Source organism: Ambystoma mexicanum, chromosome 11 (assembly GCF_040938575.1).
Source record: "Ambystoma mexicanum isolate Mex_15411 chromosome 11, UKY_AmexF1_1, whole genome shotgun sequence".
In the NCBI taxonomy this organism is placed as follows: Eukaryota; Metazoa; Chordata; class Amphibia; order Caudata; family Ambystomatidae; genus Ambystoma; species Ambystoma mexicanum.
Window position 1 is genome coordinate 165665027 of NC_090934.1, and position 23063 is coordinate 165688089.

The following is a 23063-nucleotide window of genomic DNA, read 5'->3' on the forward strand; positions in this document are numbered from 1 at the left end:
GGTTTTCTGGACAGAGGCAGTGGTCGAAGTGAGCGGGTGCGGTCGGGAGCGGTGCTCCTCTACTTTTTTCAATTAAGCTTTACTGTTCCTATACTTTTATTTTAAACAGAAACCGCTCCAGAATGGTTTCATTGTAAAATAAAAGTGTAGGAAGCAGTTGAAACGTGCACTTTCAGTGCGCTGCAATGAACGTTCCTTTAAACAGCAGGCAGCTTTGTTTGGGGGTATGTATTGTGTGTGGGAGGTGGCGCAGTAATGGGGTTTGTGGTGAGTGGGTGCAGGCCGGTAGGGAACATAGCTGCACTACTTATTTTCGTACACTTCGACCACTGGACAGAGGTGTTGCTAAAGAGTTTCTAGGGGGCTATAGCCCCGGGTCTCCTGGTTGTAGCCCCGGATAGAAGCTCAGGGGCCGCAACCAAAAGGCTAGCTAGCTGCGAGTCCCGACATTCCCGACATTAGCGTAGCCCCGGATCTTTTCCAGACCTAGCAACACCCCTGGGGCAAACCTGGAGCAAGCTGCATTGGCAGATGTTCCTCAAAGAGCAAGGTTTGCTTGAGTGACTTAGCATGTCCAACACAGGGTAAACGGACAGGGAAAACATCAATGCCCATGAGCAGTGCCTGTCATGAGTGCCAACCTATACAAAAGGCTCTAGCTGCAGTGTTTGACAGGTAAGTTCATTAGGTCAGTCATGATTTTTTCAGAATTTGCTCATAAATTTTCTAAATGAGAAAAGTACATTTGATCTTTTTCTGTGGCTAGATGGTCAAAATGTTCCACTTGCCACTTATAGAATTGGAGCACATGTTAACACTGATGTGTTTTTTAAAAAGCTCTGAAATCATTCCCTTACTTCAAGACACAACTAGCATGTTGAGTTATTTTGTGTTAGACTGATGGGTATCTGTAAACCGTGCCTATGCCTTGGTCGTTTATCCATCGCCCCATATGAGCTGGTGGGAGTTACAGCTTAAACCCCAAATATCCTGACACTGTGGGGAGCAGCCGTGGGTGGTGGCAACAGTGGGTTGGGAGCTGCATGCCCCGATGTGTAACAGGAGTGCTAAAAAATATTTAGGCCCTGGTGCTTATTTTTTGCAAATCAAGCACTGTGCCCAATGCCCATTAGTATACAGTGAGGGTCCACCCTTTAATGATTTCCTGGTTGTGGGTAGTGTGACAAATCAAGGGTATTCAACCCTTCTCCCCAAGTGGGAGCCTCTCCCTTTGAGGTGGGGAGGTGAGCCCGCTCCACAAGAGCCTCCCTAGGGGTCTGGACAAGTGGGACCTCAATGGGAGAGACTCCCCTTAGGGGACAAGGACTCCCATTCATGTGAGGAACTCCCTAGACATCCTCCATGGGAGTATATATGGGACTATGAGATATGAAGAACATTATTAGATCCAGAGACTCGGCTAAAGATTTGGCTGAAGACAATACTAAAATACCCCATTATGATCAAGAGACGTACATTTAACGGAGACCAGTAGGCTGAACAATGAGAGGCCGCAGAGGGGAGGCAAAGCACTGAGCCAGAGAAAAAAGCATAAGCAGGGGAAGCCCCCTGACGACGTGACGCCAGGAGGAGGCAGAACAGAGGAGAGTCACAGAGCCTGCGACATTCTGAAGAGCCCTAAGCAGCAGAATGAACCACTGCAGGCCTGGCATTTCCGAGAAGAAGAGACCCGAGGAGAAGGGGATCCTCGTCCAGGTGATGGCATGACCACAATGACTTCATAGTAGGTGTGCGCCACTTCAAAAAGAGTCAAAACCACCCGGCTGGAGAGTCCACAAGACTCCGTACGACCCACATGCAGACCCGGGTGCAACGAGAGAGATGACCGGGGGTCGGGACACCGACAACAAGGACAATCACGAAAACCCAGAGCAGAGGGAGAGAACCAAGTTAGTGCCGAACCTGATAGCGTTCCCCAGCAGATACAGAGTTCACAGGATGAATGGGAGAACCTGGAGGCCACCGGGACATACGAATCGAGCAAGAGAAGCTTGCCCCAGTGAAATTGACAAGATACTAGACATAAAGCCATTTAAGTGGAACTGGCCTACTGTGAAAAAGAGAATAACGAATAAGCCTTAAAAGGAAGATATTAAGAACTGGGCACAAACACCCTGGAAGAGTCAAAAGTATTCCATTGTTTAGGAAATAAAGAGTGGAGGAAACCAGACAAAGAAGTATCTAAATACAAATGGGAAGTAAAATCAAGAGAACCAGAAAAGAGGCGAGATAAGATAACTGAGCAACCCCAGGAGACGGGGAAGGTCAAGTCCCTACAAAGAATACCCAACCTAAAAAGGCCTAGGTTACAAGAAGCAGAAAGGCGTATAAGCTTGGATCAAAGTACAAGAAAGAGTGATAAAAAGAACTGTTGAACAACTGTCCCAAGAGAGGCGCTCAATCCCAAGTGCACTGTAAAAGAATTACAAGACCTTAGCCAGAAGGTGACAAGAGACTTTTTGAAGATAACTTACTGAAGGGAACATTTGACTGATGAAGAGACTACCATGAGGGAATTCCCGGCGAGGGGAGATATTGTCATAGCATAATTTAAATTAGTTGAGATAGTGGTAGGGTTAGTTAGAACTAGTTTTGGACTGTGGACATATGAGCCCCTTTAGTTATTTGTATAGGCTGGGGTAACCCTCTAGCAATAGGGAAAGATCGTCCTTATCTTTATTATTTTAATTTTAAAAAGTTAAAATGTCCTCAGCGTCTCCGTCCTCTTTCTAAACGCCACAGTAGCCATCTCTTTGGAAGGCTTTGCAACTCGGATTTAACTTATCCAACCACTTGATTTTCACACTTAGATTTGTTAGCTTTTTTTAATTTTAGTCACTTGTTTTTGCTGGTCTTTTTAATACAAATTTGTCAAAAAGTAACACAAATGTCTGACATCTGGTTCATAGGTTTTGTGATGTCTCTTTTTCGGTCCTCAGACAGAAATCAGTGGGCGAGTGATGTCACTACCACTAATCATTTGATCATCAAAATATGGTGACTGCTCTTTAGTGAACCAGAGTCTGAATAAAAGTGTGGCTTTTAGCAACATATGGTGATTTTGAAAGGTAAAAAGGGAAATCCTGGTGAATGATCGCTGTTCACCAAAAGACACTTTGGTCAAATTTGACCAAAACTGTGCGAACAACTACATATACATATACATGTGTATGTGGTAATGGGGGAGTGGGAGAGTGGCGATGGCATAGGCAGGGGCATGCAGGAGGCCCACATTAAAAAAACAAAAAAAAGAAAAGGTGGGTACTTCATGTCGATCAAAACTGCACAAACAAATTGCAGCTTTGGGGGGAAAAAAAGAAGGCTATGAAAACACATCGAATCCATCATGTTCTTTGGATAGCCTAGGAGCCTTGCTGTGTGTTTACCCAGTGGGCACTCAAGTGACACGCTTTTACTGTGCAAATAAAACTAAAATAAAAAATGTTGCCCCCAATTCTCAAAACATTGCGTCCACTTGCCTGTGTGACGAATCCTAGGGTGTCATCACTGCTTCCATAGGAGAAGCCCCTTCCAATGAGGCAAGGGAGGTGAGGCCATTACCCAATAGTCCCCTTGGGGTTGGTACTCAGTGCATGGATCTCATGGGAGGGGAAATCCCCTGTGGGACCAGTGACGACTATATTAAGAGAACCTGGTATCCCCGCCAATCACTTGACCATAGACCGCCTTTATATAACCTTAACAACAATTCCTTCCCTAATAGAATCAAGAGTTATAGTCACCCTACAATTTCCCTGGAAAGTACTGGGACTGTGAAGAGCACAACCGATCCAAGGGAGATCAAGGGTAGAAATACTGAGATGAGGAAGAATAGGGAGGGGTTGAAAGATCTACTATTGACAACCACTGAGATGAGGAGGAGGTGCAGAGCAATGAAGAGTACTCCTAGGAACCATAATGAGCAGTCTAGATGTTGCCAGCTGCTCATTGGTCAATGTAGAGTAGAAAAGGAAGAGAGACTCAAGAAGCAGTTGTCTAGTCCTCCCCGGAGGAGCTGCAGGAGCCAGCACAGTGCTGGAAGTTGGAAAGAAGCAGACCAGGACACCAAGAAGGGAGCTTCAAGGACCAGGGCCAGTCCTGAGTGGAAGGATCAGAAGCCGAGCTGGCACAGAGAAACTCTGTGTTCCTGAAGCCTGGGAAGCGCATGAAGGAAAAACTGCGCTGCCGAGAGGAAGATTGAGACTGCAGTGTTCCCAGACAGACCAGAGCCCACTGCAAGGATCCCTAGAGGTAGGGAGAGCACTCGGGCTGGCTGGTGGGAAACTAATAAGGTGCAGTCAGCATCTTCATAGTCACAGTACCTGGCAGGCAAGTGAACCAGGTCTGTCCCGCAACAAGAGAAGCTTAAGGGTCTGGGACCCACTAAACGAAAGCAGCATGAGTCATCTTCCTCATGGCAGAACTTGGGAGGAAAGGTACCCAAGTATCAAAAGGCAAAGAGGGGTCTGGGACCAACCACTATGTGAGAACAACATGAGTCCTCTTCCTCATGGTGGTACTTGAGAGAAGAGGGCTCCCAGCACCCGCACACAAAGAATACGGGTCTGTGACACACTACACGAGAACCACACAAGTCATCTTACTTGTGGTGGTACTTGAAAGAAGAGGGCTCCAAGTACCTGAATATAAAGAAGAGGGGTGTGGGACCTCCTCCCATGGGAAGAAAGGAAACCACACAGCAAGTTACTAAGGATCATACTTGACAGGGAAGTGAACCAAGTTAGCCCAAGCAGGAAAAGAGAGAAGCAGAGGTCTGAGACCTACAAGAGACTTTTTCTAAGGATCATGCCTGGCAGAGAAGTGAAACAAGTAGGACTAAGCAGAAAGAAAAAGGAGCAGAGGTCTGGGACCTATGAGAGATTTTGCAATTGGAAGGGAAGCCTGGTCAAAGGGAGTCAGTCCCTGCGGCATTGTGAACTGTGTTGAGTAATAAAAGCCTTGAGAAAGACCAGGGGAAGGGAGACATTCCCCCTAGTGAAGAGAACTTTGTGTTGTTGTGTCATACACGCCTGGGAAAGGCCAGGGCAAGGGAGCCATTCCTCCTGGTAAAGGGAACTTTATAAACTCAACTTGCTTTGCCTTGAGTGGAACTTTGCTTCGTTGACCTCTTGAGGAAAAGGATTGCTGTCTGGGAAAAATAAGTCATTCTCTCAGGCAGAACTCCCCAGGGAGAATCTGGGTGTGAACCTGCTGTTCAGAAGGAGTCATTATTCTGGACCAACAACCTTTTTGTGTTTGTAAGAGTGTAAGGGACGGACTGAGGTTTTTGAACACAGGACATTGAACTTTATTGATTTCGGACATTCTGACAGGACCCTTAGTATATACGTTGAGGCAGGAACACCCCTCTTGGAGTTAGGGATAGGTAGGGTTTTCTTTTTCTTGGAAACCAAAAATAAAATGTGATTTGTGAATCATGCCACGTGTGTCAGTCTCCTCACTCGGCACCCTTACAGGTGTCATTGACCACATTTACTTCAACCACATTTTGGTCGACACTTGTACGTTACACTTTTTTTTAATGGGGTTTCACCCCATACCCTCCCACATAGTCCAAAACACCAGCATTCTATAGCTGGAATGATTCACAGACGTAAATCTCCCCACGCAGAATCCCTTTGCATGGGCTGATTCTCTTTCGTAAATCTGCCTGGATGTGAGAATGATGTAGAGAAACTAGCAGCAATGGTCAATCCTTGGTCCCACTAAGGTGTACTAGAAAGATTTAGCTATATAACATGTCACCAAGAGTAATTCAAACCAACATTGAAATCACAAAGGCCCACCAAAAGATTGAAAATGAGGTGTGGTCTCTTAAAGTCAATTTATTATGATGTCGGTAGCCACATTTAGAATTTTTTTAAAGAAAAGTTCCAAATAGTATGATATTATTTATTTTATCTGGTGTCCTCCCTCTCAAGACACACTCAAGAGAAAATGGCTGGCCGGTTTCTGCCGGGTCACACTCCCCACTTTCATCAAGACCAAACAATGGTGTTGTGTCATGTTCTTTTCTAAAATTGCAAGTATATTCTGTACCAAACGTAATACACTGCTGGATTATCTTTGCCCCGTGTATATTTTTAGATGATTGGCTTTTCATACCTTGAGAAGGGATATCTAGGTAATGTGAAGGCATCATGACGTAGACACAGACAACAGATTCAAAGTTGTACTCAAATGTTGTATTTAACTTAAATGCAGGATGGATTAAACCCTGACTTGCCCTATGCTAAAGTGGGGTTTCCCTACCTAAAGAAAACTAAGGATAGTCTGTGTCAGGCTGTTCAAATCAAAACACTGTCTGTGTCCAAATCCTATATTTGCTCTCAAGACTAACTGTATACAATATGTAGGGATGTCAGCATCAAAATAAAATAGTGTTTTAAATAAAGTTCTGAGCTTCTTCGTGCTCTTAGCTTGTAATCATCTTCCCCTTCCCCAAGTTCAAAACAGTTCACAAAATATCGGGGGTTCCCTTCCCCAAGAGTTCAAATCTTCCAGCTTTTCAAAACAATACCTTTCCTTGGGACACTTCCCAGCTCTCTTGTCATCAGTACTTTTCACTGGTTCACAAAGATAAGTCTGTTTCTTGACTTGAAAATCACATAAGCGGCTGTTGCAAAACACAGGCTTCTTTATGGACACTTTCATGGGCTTTTTCAATGAAGGGGGAATCCTGGTTCCTGTGTCTCCTGCTCCTCCTTCTCCAGCCCGCTTCTGCAGCCAGCTTCTGTGTTTCCTACTTGATGTGCGGCAAGGCTTTTTATACCTATTGGAATTGTAAAATGACCACAGGTGTGGGTCATTCAGTTCAATTGCCTGACCATAGTGAAACTCATTAGATGGACATGCCTGGCTGTTCCATCGGTACAACTCCATAGCCGTCTTCTTCGTCTCAGTACCAGAGTGGTGTTTGGGGGATATCTGAATTAAAGGAAGTGTGCATAACTCTGTGTTGATTCTTCCTCATCTTGGTACTTGACTGTAGTAACAATATAAGGCTGACATGTATTTATCACACCCAAATGAGGATGTATCCTCGTAGTTGGTCTCTTCCTCATCCAAGGGATTGAAGTAGTGTTTTTGGGGACATTTTGGAGGGAAGAAAAGGGAAAAGGCTTACAGTAGCATACAAAGGCTTGAAGGATATGAGGTTCATTCTGAAATGGGAATGGGAGATACCATGTCTCTGCTAAGGACGTCCTCTCCCCACTCCCCAAGTTCTCTCCACCCAGGTGATCCTCCCTCGCATATTCACCCCCAGAGTCGGGATTCAAAAGCGATGGTCTTTCCCTGGCCACCTGAGAGAAGGATGCAGGGGGAAAAGAAGTGAGGACGCCCTCAGGTTCCTCACAGTAACTTCTTATATACCCGGTTTAATACTGTATCTCAATGGTATCCTGTGGTTTCAACGCAAGTAATTACTTCAAAGTAATTTACTTTAATGTAATTACTTTGAAAAATATAAGGGGTTGTTGTTAAGGGGTGAAACGAGGTGGGGGGGCTTCCTTGGGGTAGGGTCAGAAGTGAAGAGGGCAGGGGGAACACCCGAAATTTAAAAGAAAGAAAATCAAAGTGAAAATTCAAAGTCATTACTTCGAAGTAATTACAGGCATTGAAATGACATGGAACCATCATCCGCCCTAGCAGAAATATATATTCCCCTTGCTGGGATATATGTCCACACTGCTCAGCTGTAATGTTTAGCTTTGCAAGAGCACTCTGGCTCAAACAATCACAGGCAGGGAGGCGGACAGATGTAACAATGTCAATTTGAAAGCTACTAGCTAGACATGAAAAGTCACTCACCACCCCAGTTCTTCACATGCACAGAGCATGCCATTTCTTACTCGCCAAGAAACTATCACTAGCCAGTGGATAGGGGCAAGTGTAAATTCCCGGCTTGTATACCCCCACTCACTGTTTCAGGTTAGCAATTGCTGGCTGCACAAAGCACCGCAGTCAGCGGCCAGGCACAGCAGAATGCACAATTCCACCGCGGGTGCTGTCCCAACAACATTCATCTGAACAATAATATATGGCTATCTGTCTTAAAATGATGAATTTGAAGCGATTTGCCCTTTAACGCCTGACCCTGCAAATACTTTCCCTGACTACACATGCTGTGATGGTCCAGGATCCAAGAAATGACTCAAGGCCAGTAGTAAGTTCATTATTCACTTGTTTGTTTTGCTTATGAAAGAGATTGGGTTTGACTGTGACAATAGAGATGGAGATGGACACTCCAGTATCCCACCTGATCCCTCACTTCCTTTAGGACCGTCGTCCTCTCTCCCTTAGTTAGAGCTTCCCCTTGGATTGGTTTAACCAGTCACTCACAGTCTCTGGGATTGTATGGTGCACTGAACACTTCTTTCTTGGCCACTGCAGATGTTGTCGGAGTCTCTCGTTGGTCCTCCTAGGCTCATTTTTCAGTTACTCTCACCCAGTACCCTTGCATTGTCCGATGGGGTGCCAACGTCAGAAGCTGTAGAACAGACGGACCCCAGGGTACTTCAGCCTTTCCTGTTTGCTCTTGGAAATGCACACCATCCACGTATGACCATAGCAGGGATCCCCCCCTGATTTCCTTGCTTCTGTAAAAGCTCGGAGTCTGGAGATGCCCCCTCTCCACTTGCTTAGGAGAAGGATCCTGACCCAGGCCTTAAAGCACCAACTGCTTGTTGCCCCCTACTTTTCTCCTGCTGGCCCTGCCGCCCTTGACCGCTCACTCTTCACTCCTTGTTCCTTTTCCTCTTATCTCCCCAGACCTTGAGGTTTCTACACCTTTCTTCTGTATTTTGCGTTCCATCCCCCTTCCTCTGGATGTTTCATGCCTGCCTCCTTTCCTTCCTCTTTGTTCTCTTCCTCCACCTTTTCCTACCACCTCATATTCTTACTCTATCACTATCTGGGCTACCTTTCCCTCTTCACACCTTATATGTTCTGCCTCCTCCTTTCACCATCGATTTGCCACCCCATGTCCTTGAATGCTTCACCATCCTTCCGTTCTCCTTGGATGTGTCACTTCCTCTTTCTGTTCTTCCTTTCTTTTTAGATCTCTCACCTCCTCCTCCCTTTTGCCACTCTTGGACTCCTGAACAAGATAACTATAACAGATGTGTGGTTATCGAGGAGCGGGGTGTTGGATCAGTGGGAATCATAGGAGAGTACCGTTTTCCCAAGTGGCTTTCTTGCATGGTGACCCAAGCCGGGCCCTGAACGCCAAGGTTGTACAAGGGCCCTTTTGGAGTCAGGCGGCCTTTCCATGAATGCTGCCCGGCTCCACAGGGTGGCGCTGCAGGAGCTATGCCTATCCGGAATGCCTCTCTTTGTGTGATTTTCTTTTCCATTCAAGTCTGGTTCGGAAAACACCTCAAGGCCTAGGTTTACCCTGGTGCGCCCGGCTCACAATGCTGCTGACATGATGCTCGCATGGTTCCATCATGATGGCCCCGAACACTATCACATTAATTCTCTCTACTTTTACTTCATGCTGTGGTTATCGAGGAATCCGGGTTAAAGCTATAAAATAAAGGGAATTTCTGTCAGAGTAGCAGTAGAAAGATGTGGTGACCAGTGAAAAAGTCATAAAAAAACGTTTTCTTCGTCATAATGTTTATTAATTTGTAACATGTTCACTCTCTGTGTACCATGTTTATCTTTGTACAGCGCTTAGACGTTAGGCGCTATATAAATCTAAATAAAATACCCCCCAAAAAATCTTTAAAGCAAAACAAAAAGTGAAATAATGGGCATCCAGACTTTTTATTGATGAAATTTCACTGCAGATTCTTTACTACACTTTTTATTAACTATATTTTTGCCGTAAAATGGAGGGTGGCTGTTTGGCTGTGACAGTATGGATCTCCTCTCACCCCCACCCGCACACATCTTGCTACAAAAAAGGCAGTAAATAAATTGTTCTAGAAAAATACTGAAGCGAAAGTTCTTCGATAGAACACACAGAAAAAGAAAACATATTTTTTCTTTTAATTAGCAGGAGACACAAAAGAAGCACCCAGGATCGATCTAGGGACTGCTCTGTGACCTCTAGCCCCAAAATCGCCATCTTTGGAAGCTCTTTCCCCTCCAAGAGGGGCTTTAACTGGGGTGGAAGCAACACCCCAACACCACCAGAACACCTCTTTCCATCTGCCAGAGGCTGCCTGCAGACATAGGGGGACCCAAAAGAAGCATCCACGATCGATCTAGGGACTGCCCTGTGACCTCTGACAAAGTACCTTTGGGCATATAAGCACTGTCCTTTGGGCGTCCATTGGCCCAGGAGTCCAGGGCAAAGGGAAGACAGAGCTAAGGGTTGCTGCTATAGCTTTCTCTATTTCATTCTGTGTTCCCTGTTAAGGGAAGACCGAGCTAAGGGTTGCTGCTATAGCTTTCTCTATTTCATTCTGTGTTCCCTGTCGTCCGCTTTTAAGGGAAGTCCGAGCTAAGGGTTGCTACTAAATACTTCTCCATTTCATTCTGTGTTTCCTATTAGCCCCTGTTTGCCACAGGTTGCCACAAAAGTACCTTGCATACAGCACATAAACATTCAAATCAAACTCCAACACTCCACTAAAACAACTATTTGCATAAACCTGCACCTGTGAGTACCCCAGCCTCCTAATTACTGTGCTTTCTCTCCACACTGTGCTACTCACCTATAGTGCATTCACTTCCGCTGCTCCTACTGCTCCTCCTAATCCCCTCTCCCTACGCTTTCTCCAATCACGCAACCACTTCCTCCTTTCCTACCCCTATTATATAGCTCACAACTCGAAACGCCCATTACTCAATCTCTCTTCCACTTCCTTGTAAGAAACAAAGTTGATGAGCTAACCATACCTCCTCTAACACCTATCCACCTCGCCTCTTTTCCTCTGAGACTCCACTTCTATGCTCGTCCTTGCCTAATCAACTGTACATTGCGCTCTGGGATACTCAGTCTGTAATCAACAAAACATCATGTATCACTGACTGTTAGGACTGATTGGTGGACAAATGTATAGAAGGCCAACCTAGTATTGTGACATGGAAATCTCTGGAAGATGTAGCCAAACCAGTTCAATTTAGCAAGGCCCATACAAGCTCACCACCTCTTGAGACTTAGCCTAGACCACTCGGTCTAGGCTAAGTCTCAAGAGGTGGTGAGTTTGTATGGGATCCACAATGAGCACACCCAGTGAAACAGTCAAGGAACACACTTGGAAACTCATGTATAAAAGTACTTCTTTACTTACAGCCAAATAACACAGTAAAAAATGACTATGAATAGGTAATAATATCACACAACATTAATAATAGATACATATACACAATCACTGGAGTAGGGCAAAATACACATCAAACCCCTGAAAAGGATGGTACAGATTAGTATAAGCACTACTGGTCCAGAGATTCAATCCTAACTTCAGAAGTCCATCCCTAAAATGTATGGGTCTTTGTACCCAAAAGTTCAACAAAGTTCCATATAGTTTTGTGAAGGTCGTATCTCTGGGGTCCAATAAACAGTTCCAACTATTAGGGGACAAGTTAATCGAACTAACAAACATGTCCTCAGCTTTCGGAGTGCATGTGTGAACAAGCAATGGCAAAACCAAAATAATACACAAGTTTATAAAAGTTACCAAAATGTTAAAAGGGAGTTAAGGGGTTCAGGCAAGTATTGCTTCAAATCTCCCCACCCCGTACTCCGATTCTTCATGGGACTTAGCAAGTCTGAAAGAAGAGGGTCTGAGATCACTTTTCCCGCTGCCAGCCTCAATCCTTGATCCCTCTCCAGGGGCTGCAGATTTGCACAATCCTACGGTTGGCGACTAATGCTGGTGCAAGGTCTTCCAGTTGAGAAATGCAAAAGAACTCGATGCAGTGCTCCTCTTAGGTAGGACAGTACTGGACGCAGGCAAGCAGTTACGGATGACGGGTACCAATGCACGGCGACGAAAAGGGATTCACTTGCCGCAGTCAGACTTTGCCTCCTATCTCAGGGTCTCCTTAATGCTAGGACCACAAAATTCTGCAGAGGCATGTCTTGTTGCACACACTGAAGTTCCCCAAGTTCCATGGCTCAACTCGGAATGGCAACGTCTGCAGCACAGTATCCCAAAACAGAGCTGGTCAGCCAATAGGCGGTCCAGGGGCCCTTCCGAAGGCTCTTCTTCATAGGACTCCGAGCTCACGTCGCGAATGGCTGTTCCCTCCACTCCAAGAGTCACAGCTTCTTTGCAGGACTGCTGAAGATTACCTACAAGACATGGATCTTCCAGGACAGCAGCAGAAGTTGGCCGCCAGGCCTTCCAACGGGTCTCCGGTCTCCTTGCGGGTCTTGCGCTGGACAGGAGTCTTGGCTCCCTCGGTTTCTTCCAGGATCTCTTTAGAGTGGGTGCAGGTGTCCTCTTCTTATCCTAAAAGTCAGGTAAGAGCGGAACTCACACTAGCCAATCACAGATCTGGCCCACACACACACACACACACCAGCAGTGGTCCAATCAGGGACCAGAAAGACAGTCCCCACCCACATCCTGGCAGCAAACACACAAAGCCCTCCAGTAGCTAGCCAAGTGTCTCAGCTCGCCCGGGCACTGGTAGTCCATATAAGGATTTTCCTGGCCTCAAAGGCTAGGAAGAAGGGTAAAACACAAGATGGCCAAAGGACAAGCGAAAAACCTTGTGGCATGGCCATGTTTGACCACTAGCCACAGTTAGTAGCAAAACACGGTAAACGTGGTAAGTCTAAAAGAAAATGCACCAAAAAATAGCAAAAAGTAACTGCTGCCACCAGCTTGTCCATTTAGCACACCTAGAGTTACCAGAAATCCTCTGAGTATTAGGCTATGGTAAAATAAAAAGTGTACCCCATTGTACTGCATTGTAAGATGCACTGTGCAATGATAAAAAGTTACCACAAGTGATACCACTAAAAGTAGTAACCAAGTAACAAGACTAAGAGAAACAATGTTTCCCAGTACTGACAGCCTGAAGGACATGTCCATTTCCCCATGACAAATGAGCAAAAGCCAGTGTAGTGAAGCTAAAGGCTTCACTGCACTGTAAAAAGAGCAGGTCATATACAAAAATAAAAATAAAAGTTTTGGGGTCTATAGAAATGGAAGGAAAGGTGCTGTAAATAGAAATATTTCCTAACACTGACTACTTTCACTCCAGCTCTCCTCCTCTAGACCTTCTTGCTACCACTAAAACCTGGATTTCTCCAACTGACACTGCCAGTTTAGTGTTCCTACACGACTCCACAGAGGTGGAGGCGTCAGACCCCTACTCTCTTCCCGCCTCACTCTCCAATACCACGTCCTCTCCTACCTCTTTTGAATTCAGCATCTCTACTATTGCTCTGCCTTGCTCGGTTCACATCATCTCCATCTATTGCCCTCCTGGTCCCACTATACCATTCTTTAATGATTTTGGGCAACTCATTGATTCTCTTTCCACTAAACATCACCTCATTCTCTTCATTGACTTTAACCTTCCCTCTCCAACCACTTCTTAGAAACCTGAACTTCCATTTTTTCTTAGTGGCCACACTCTCCGCTCTATCCATAACCTACATACCGACATAGGGGGTAACTCTTTGGATCTCTTATTCATCTCCACCTCTTTCTCAGCCTCTAATACTACTGTGATCACTCAATTGTTTCTACCATCATCTCCTTTCCATCCTCTGACCTTTCCTCACCACTTGCTTCACCCATTACTAAAATGACATGTATACCTTCTGCCATTCCCCCACTTTCACTCTGCCCTCCAGTGCTCACTCTCCTCCTTCACACCCGATACCTCTTCCACCAAAACTGCCTTCTCCACCTTCCAGGCCCTACTGTATAACTCATTCTCCTCTCACTTCCCACTGCTTACTTTCAACCCTAAGTCTCTGCATCCTCAGCCAGGGATCACCCCATTCATAGGCTCTCTCTACACATACATGTGTCGGCTGCTACGCAAATGGAGGTGTACCCACTCTCACAGGGACCTGCAACTCTACCTCTCTGCCCTGAACTCTCTTAAGTCCACTCTTGATAGTCAAAGGGAATTCTACCCAATCCTCATTGACTCTAACGCCAACCTTCCTTACCAGCTGCAGGGCACCCTAAACTCACTCCTCATTCCTCCTAAGTCTATGATTGTCAACTCCACTCTCACAGCTAATGACCTCACTCAATACTTTGCTGCAAAAATGTTCAGAATTAGAGACTCTCTCCTAACCTTCCTGACACTCCCTCCCCCTACATTTTGCACTCTGCCTACTCGACCATCATCCTCTGTCTCTATCTCTCACTTTTGTCACACTAATACTGACAAAGAGCTATCTCTATTTATGAAAGCTAACCCCTCTTGTGCCCCATCAGACCCTCTTGCTCCTCCGCTAGTCAAGCTATTGCCCCTTTAGTGGCCTCTCACCTTGCTGAACTCTTCAACCTGTCCTACGACTCTGCTTGCTTTGCCTCTGTTTCCAAAGCAGCCCTATCCTAAAAAAAAAAGCAAGGGCTGACCAGAACCAACTGGCTAATTTTCGCCCTTTGTCTCTCCTTCCGCACTACTGTAAAGTGCTCAAAAGGGTTGTGTTTAACCGTCTTACTAATTTCTTAGAAATCCACAAAATCTGAGAACCCCTACAAGCAGGTTTACACTCCTGTCCCACCACAGAACTGCTCTCATGAATGTGTCCAACTTCATCACCTCTGCTAAGCACTCCAACCTATCCTCTATCCTAATTCTTCTTAACTAGTCTGCTATTTTTGACACTGTTGATCACTCTGATCTCCTTGATACTCTTGCTTCTTGGGACACCCATATCTTCTTCTCTTTTCCTAAACTCTTCTCTGAACTCTCTATCAAAATATCCAACTGTCTCTCTGCCATTAAACATTGGCTGGCTTAGCACTCTCAGATGTCAAATTCTCCCAAAACAGACCCTGCCAAAAGCTCTCTCTCATCTCTTCCTCTCCCTGTCGAGCTCCCACCTGACGCTCTCCCCTACTCTTCTTCAACTAGAAACATCTGCATCATCTATGACCCTTCTCACACCTTCTCTACTTACTTTGATCTCCAAAACTGGAACAGCAGCTCACCTCAACCTCCTAGATATTAGGAATATCAGGTACCGGCTTCCTTTCAACACCACCAAGCATCTCTTAACCACTCTTGTCTTTTCTAAACTGGACTACTGTGCCAGCATTCTCTTTGGTCTCCCCAACTATTTTTCTGTCCTCTCAACAAGATCATTTACTTTTCTACCAGGACTCTCTTTGAACTCCCTCACCTCACACATACTTCCTCCTACCATTACCAGTCTAGATGGCAAATGCAAAACAATGCCAGATATACATTTCATCTCCTGGTTCACATTTCTATCCAATTCTATCCCTGGTAAGGCAGCACCATATCTATCCTCCTCTATCCAACTCTATAAGCTTTCTCGTAATCACTGGTCTGCCTCCTGGACTTTCCTTGTGGCTACTCACCCTCCTGGTGCTTCCTCTCACTTCAGCGCCTTATTTCTTCTTGCTTCACTTACATGGAATTCTCTTCCCCCGGAAATCCGAGAAACAGTCCACACAGATTTGATTTGAAGCCTAGCTCCTCCCTCAGGGTTGCCCTCTTAACCTACCTGTCATCTGCCTGCTAGCCAGCATTTCTCCCTCGCCTCTAAACTGCTCTGTCTCTTACTTCCTCTGCCTCCGTCTCTAGCACTTCATCCATCATGGCCACGTCCAGAGCACAGCTGGCCGTAATGCCTACCAGCACTTAAAAATGCCCAATGTTCATCATCGTTAATCTATGTATGTCCATGTATATGTTGTCCCCAGTGACTGTTCCATTTACTCCCCTCCACAACCTGCTTAGAATATCCCTCAACCTCGCCCCATTGTAAGACGCTCACTGCTTCCCATATAATCTGATTTCTTATCTATGTTATCTTCTTTTGCGATCAAAAGAGCCATTGTTCCTCTTGTATATATAAGTAAATAGTAAGTAAACATTTCTAATGAAAAGTGTAGATTGAAATATAACTTTTTTATACAGTTGTTCATTATATGTGGCAGAAATAAATCAAGTTATAAAACAATCATTAACAGACTATTGACAGGTGGGGAGGTGATGAGCGTTTTGGAGATGGAAAAAAAGAGTGCGTAATGGGGTACCACTACTGGGGTGTACATTGGTATGGGGATTTAAGGGTTAGTTGGAACAGGAGATTGTTTTGGGTTTGAGGGTTCCAATCATAAAGCATGGGTGCCTTGGTTTTATGGGTGGTTAGAGAAAGGGGTAGGCATGATAAAATATCAAGATGCTATGATAAATATTGCAGGTAAATATCTTGGCTTACCTACTTATGTTATTCAATGTAGAACAATATTTTATTTTTTGCATTTTCATGTAGAACCGATTATGTCTATTTTGAGTAAGACAGTCACACATTTTTCATCTTCCTATGTTTGCCCCTTATAGACCACCGTCAAGATGGCAGCTTCGACGCAGTCGATGAACACAACGTTAACGCCGGCGCACATAACCACGCTCTCCAGAGAACAACTGCTGTATCAAAGTAAGGGCACTTCATGTATATCTACGTAAACCTTAAGCTATGTGCTTAATTAAGAATCTATATTTCACACACAATTTAACGGAAATGTTAGTTCGATCATTAAGAACCTCCGTGAGTGTACAACCAAAGAATTGTATGTGCTTGAGGAGCTGGTCAATCTCAGATTGTAACATATGGCTGGCAACCTACTCCAGGGCTTAGGTAAAATTTTCAGCCAGCTTGGCTTTACATGCTGGCACTTGTAAAAAGTGGTCAAAGTGGCTGGGAGCGGTCCTCCTCTACTTTTTTTAATTAAGTTTTACAGTTCCTATACTTTTATTTTAAAAAGAAACCGTTCCGGAATGTAGGAAGCAGTTGAAACGTGCACTTTCAGTGCACTGCTCTGAATGTTCCCTTAAACAGTAGGCGCATGTGTTTGGTGGTTGGTATTGCTTGATGGAGGGGGCCTGACGATGCATTGTGTGGGAAGAAGGGGCAGCCAGTAGGGGACATAGTTCTACTTCTGTTTGTACACTTCGACCACTGCTTGCAAGCCCATTCATTGCACGAAAATGTAAACTACAAGCCCCAGTATGTAGAAGGAACGTGAGCGTGCCCGGCCGGTAGTGGGTCTAGTGGACTACTTCCACGCGTAGTGCTCATGCCCACTGTGCCTGAGGACATGCCTTACATGCACTGCACACCCTAAAAACACTTGTTATCCGCCGTACCCCTGTGGGCTTGCACATAATGGGGTTGTCCTACATTTTTTTATTTGTGTGTGTTTGTGGCGCCCTGATGCCTGCGGGCTTTCAGCGCTTGCTAAATAAATAAGAAAATTAAAAAAATAAATATAGCAAAGTTGTGTTTCAAGGCGCAACAAGACAAGGAGAAGGGGAAGGGATGGGGGAGAGGGTATAAAACAAAAACAAAAACATTCTTAAAAGGTCTTGAAACATTCAGAATGTGCAAGGGCTATAGGATGAGTGCAAGGGGTAAGGGGAGAAGGGGCAGCGCTGGAAGGGGAGGAAAGGTTGAAAAACAACAAAAAGTGTTCCTACAAGGCTGTGAGGCGATTCATATCATGCAAATGCTGAGACATGAAAGAAGAGGAGGAGGGGGAGGCAGGGAAAAGTAGGGGGAGAAAGGGGTAGAGGTACAAATGAAAAACAAATTAAAAGTGCAGGTTCAAGTAGGAACATTGCAAAGGGGAAAAAATCAGACATGAAATTGTGACAAACATGTATGAAAGTCTACAGACTGGCACAGCCTCGCCTCATGGCAAGAGGGGCTACCTCAGACCTGCAGACAAGCAATTGTCAATAAGCAGGTAAGGGCGACTGCAGGCTGGAAAAGCCGTGCCTCGAGGAGCGAGGGGCTACATCCGGTGCAAGAAAATTGTAGGAGGCAGAGTCAGGTGGAGCGGTGAATCAGTACATACATGAGAATCAGTACAGGCATTAGGAATGGCAATCCAGAGGTTGCAGGCAGGTGAATGCAGAACACAGTACAGGCCTTCGAAATGTCAGACCAATGGTTGTAGATCGGTAAATGCAAGCCACAGCACAGGGGCTGAGAAAAGACAAGCGGTGGTAACAGCGAGGTCGGTAAGAACACAGCACGGGGCGGAGGGAGTAGACAAACCTTTGGACTAAGGCAGGAATGTGTAAACACAGCAAGGCAATTCAAAAATGTCAATTACGCAGTTGTAGGTAGCTGACAAGCAAGAAACGTGAGAATCACTGTGTGTTATGGGGCAGATGCAGGGACAAGAAGGGACAAGATACAGATAGAAGCACAGAAGGGCAGTGTATCAGGGACTGGTGATAGGGTGACAAGAAGAGACCTGGGCAGGCCAGAGTGGTCAAATGAGCGGGCCTGAGGAGTAGACGAGTGGCAAGAACAACGAGCAGACAAGGAAGTAACGGGAGGTACAGGAGCGCTGCAACCCCGGTAGCCAGTGGGCGGCAAGGTTGCACCCGGAGGAGTGAGGTCAGAAGCGAGTAACGGAGAAACACGTGAGGAGGTATCATGATACAATACCGCAATGGGAGGAGGCAGCAATCAGCTCAGGGGGAAGAAGTGAAAGGTGAAAAGAGGTTAAGTAGACTGAGATAAGGTCAGCATGCATACATCACGGCAAGTGCTGCTGTGGGGTGAGAATTAAGGGGGGGCAGGCAGGTGTAAGCAAGGAAGTGCAGACGGGGAACAGAGGGGGGCACCTTACCTTAGGAAGAGAAGAAAATAGGACAGCACCACAGGTAGAGCGGGCGGGACATGAAGTGAAGGCTGGAGAAAGAGGTTGTGCAGGAGTGTGAAAGGATAAAGAAGCGGTAGCACCGCAGCGCCATCCGGACAAGCCCAGACAAGCATGAGCCTTCAGTGGTGGGCCGGCGAAGCCCGCAGGCGGGGGGAAGTTCTGATTGCTTCATGCCTCCATCAATTGGAGGGCCGGGTTGCTACAATAGATGCAGCCTGGAGATGGTAGAGTGTTGCGAGGGCACAAAGAGCTAGACTCAATGGAAATGAGTCGGCCCAGGCGGCCATCTTCGAAGGGAGTAAAAGCTCAGTCGGCCAAGTAAATTTGCGGCCACTTAATCCTTTCAGCGAGCCCCTCTGTGCAGATAGAGCCTACTTGCAGTGCCTGCAGGGCATTGCCTGGGGAAATAGCCAGCAGTCACGACCCCATGGGCATGCCCATCTACCTGAAATACCCACTGGGGGTGGCCTCCAACTATACCCAAGCAAGGTCATATAGGCCATAACACGGTCAACCTATCTGCTGCAATAGGACATAACCCCCTTGATAAATCTTCTTAAACGGCTCCTGTTTGGCTAGAATGTGCTTCCATTGTTGCTGTACTGCCACCTAGTGGTCTGTACTCCAAAATACAACAGCAATCTTTGTCTTCAATCGACACAATCGAGGATTTTGTAGAAAAGGTCTCGTCAGCACTGGCTTCAGAGAATCTAAAGCAGGTATTTCTGTCAAGCTGTCCTTCCACTGACTGTTAGGTAAGATGTTCATATCAATGATACATCTTCCTGAGCTGCGTCAACCCCAGAACTTTTTTGATTTCACTAGGTAACTATTTTACCTTATCCCTAGGTGAAGGGCAATCTTTTTTCCCCGCTCACCTTGTGTTTACTCTATTTATGGGTGACCTTTTTATGTCTCTCCATAGTGTATGGTTGAAGTTCTAGTTTCCTACAACTTTTGGGCTTAGGCTGGGTTGCCCCTACGGGCTCTGCTGTTAATTTCTCTTTCATGTACTTGAGTGAACTACTGTTCCCAAGTAGCAAAGAGGGATTTTAATCCTCTTTACATTTTATATAGTGAGCCTGCAAACCCCCACCTTATGTGTAGCGCTGGGTGTTTCTTACTTAACTGGTAACATTGTGTTGCAATTGCAAGTTTCCTTGAATGGCTGGTGGCAGTGTCACTACTTTTATGGCGTATTAGTCTTCATTGCTCGCAGGCTGTTAATGCAGCCTCTGTAATGCAAAGAAGGGACACCATTTTGCTAAAATGGTGGGCTCCTTCTATTTTTTACCATTTCTTGTGTGCTTGCTGTTTCTGGGGTCTTCCCCTGCCATTCTAGGTGGGATCGACCTCATTGGCTGTTTTGTCTTTGGCGGGAATCTTGTGGATTCCCCGCTCAGGCTCCAGAGTCTCTGGAAAGGCAGGGAGCGAGGGAGGAGTCCAAAACTCTGCATCCCTTTGTCTTTACCCTTGCCTAAAATGAACACACTCCCACAGGGGACTGGCTGTCCTGATTGGACATCCAAACCGCCCTTTGCTGTAAAATGCAGGGAGAGAAGGCAGATGTTGGGCTGTAGTTCCTGATAAATACTCCAAACCTGGAAGCTGCTGACAAGTCGACAACTGGAGCTGAAGCCAAAGAGGAAGATTAAGAAACGATGGCATCTGCTCTGCAATTCCCAGTGACAGGAGAGCCTGCTGTTTAACCAGAGCCTGATGTTACCCTTCCTTCCAATCGACCTGGGTATCCCAAAAAAGATGACCCCAACCCAGAGACTGGTAAGATCTACTTGACTCAAAACGTTGTGCATTTTGACCCATCCCACATCATGCTGCGTTCTTGTGGGGCTGCAATACCTCAATACCCTGGGATCTCAAGCCATTGTGCGATGCATGGTCATCCAAATTCCGAATCAAGCTGAAAGTTTGGAATCATCCTGTGGGACCTCCAGAGACATCAACTGAGTCTGAGAAAGTCCCCTCATCAGAGTGCTGAACCACGCAAACAACGGAACTCTAACCAACGATATTCAGTCTTCTTCTGACCCCTGAAAAATGAGCCAAAACACACAGAGCCACATCCAGCTGTGATTAAACTCTTGCCTGGAGCCTTCTCCATCGTTTCCCACTGCAGAAGTCCTTCCAGTGTCCCGTCTTTAGTCTTCATGACGAGGAATTCAGCTACCAGGTTTTTGGCTGCAGATCCTGAAGACTCCCCTGTTGCAACCTTTTCTTCTGTGCTGAGTAAAACATGCAAAGATCCTCTTACCAAAAGCCTTCTCCATTATCCCTGCAGCAAAAGCCCTTCCAGTGTCCTGTCTTCTGTCTTCATGATAAAGGAATTCAACAACCAGGTTTTTGGCTGCAGATCATGACGTCTTCTTTCTGCAACTCTTCTTCCATGATAAGTTACTATGTTGGCTGGGGCATTTACCTACCTTAAGCCTTTGTGATTTCTTTAACGTTTTGGGGTGTTCTTGTGATTGGGAGTCCTCTAGGAAGGAGTGGATAAGTAAACCATTATGTCTTGAAAAGTATAACAAGTATTTACAAGTACTTGTGAAAGAGTTGGTTGGTAACTGTAACTCTGAGAGTGAACAGTTACAAAGTTCTTACTTCCCTTGAATATGTGTTGTGCCATTCTGAAAAGTATGTATCAGATTATTTTACTCACCTGTGAATTGGTTGTGCCTCTTCCCTAAAAGTAATGCTGTTGGCTTTACTTTACTATTTGTGTTATGTTATAAATGTTTGAGTGCCCCAATTGGGTGTTGCTTCCCCTGACTTGCTGTTAGACTGTCTAGAATAAGTCTGCCAAAGGTTATACTTATCTTTAGGTTGCTGGTAGCTCCTTTAAAAAGTATATGGGTTTTACTTACCTTGAGTTAGTTGTTTGCCATCCTAAAATAAGTTTATTGCTTACCTCAGTCTGTGTCCCACTGGCCTGAAAAGCTACTGCAATAGCATATTACAAAATTAGGTTATACCTGCCTAGAATGGTAGTGTGCCATTCTTAAAAAGTGTTCTGTAGGTGTAGCTGACCTTGGTCTGCCTGGTGCAATCCTAAATTAGTGTAAAGAGTTCTTGCTTAAATTACTCTGTGTTCCATTGAGCTGAAAAGCAACTGTAATTGTATATTACACTAAATGAACTCACCCAGTATAACTGTGTGTTATCCTGAATAATAATTATATGTTGTTACTGTTCCTTGAATGTGTGTTCCGCTATTCAGGAAAGTATACTTGCAGGTTGGTTTACTGTGTGATTCCTTTGCATCACTGCATAACCGACAGGGTCTACTACCGTTGACTTACTGTGATCAAAAAGTAACTGATAGTTTTTACTCCCCATGAATAGGTGTGGCCTATACTAAATGTGTATGACAAGGTCTGACTTCCCTAGAATTACTGTTTGGTATTCTGGAGAAGGTTTTATGCTTTGGTCTGTGTATCTTCAAGCATTGTGGTGTGTTTGTATAATGTGTTTCGACTCTATGACCAGTACTTACCCCTGATTTGACTTGGCCTATTTGTATTTATAATAAACCTTTATTTGATATATAATACTTCTGGTTGCGTTTCTATTGAATGCTTGGTATACTACAGGTTCCATGTACCTTCCTACAGCCCACTCTGCCTCCTAAAATAAGCCTGGATGCTCTTTCTACGCTACCATATACTCAAGTGGTGCAGGCTTATACTAAGAATGGAGTCGTGTACTACCTCAGTTGAATGGTTTTACTATGCCGATGAATGGACTTCAGAAAAACTGTCCTAGCACTAAACAACCAATACCCCCCACCCTTACCATGTGTGCCCTGGTCGTAAATTAAACATGGGTGAGTGTCGAGTGGGATTTGCCAGGTAATGGGTGCTATGGAATTACAAAATACAAAGGATAAGTTAAGCTCAGGGAGCGTGACTGATGCACCCCCATACAACTGCAGGAGAATCCCAACCTGCACTAATTTGAAAACAAGAAATGTTTTGTATGGGGTGTGCGCGGTCACTACTTTGATATATAAGACAATATCAAATTCAACCCAGATTGCTGAAGAATCTTGTTCCATGTGTAAATGAAATACCAACAATGGATAAAAGGTGCCCCTGTTGGGTGACTTGTTTAATTTCACATGTAAAGGTCTCATTTGCTGCCCATTTAGAAGCCAAATACAATCAGTTACCTGAGCTCTTAGATTGTTGTGGAAATCAT

The 23063-nt window shown here is 45.2% G+C and overlaps 1 protein-coding gene across 2 annotated transcripts in view; it reads left to right on the forward strand.

Annotated features, from left to right (window-relative positions):
• The window catches only part of NCMAP (non-compact myelin associated protein), a 347688-nt gene that overhangs the window by 281111 nt on the left and 43514 nt on the right, over nucleotides 1–23063 (forward strand). For both annotated transcript variants that reach the window (XM_069622709.1, XM_069622708.1), the window contains exon 2: nucleotides 16513–16609. In XM_069622709.1, coding sequence (XP_069478810.1) covers nucleotides 16525–16609 — 85 coding nt within the window. In that variant the 5' untranslated portion in view covers nucleotides 16513–16524. The remainder of the gene's footprint in view (nucleotides 1–16512; nucleotides 16610–23063) is intronic.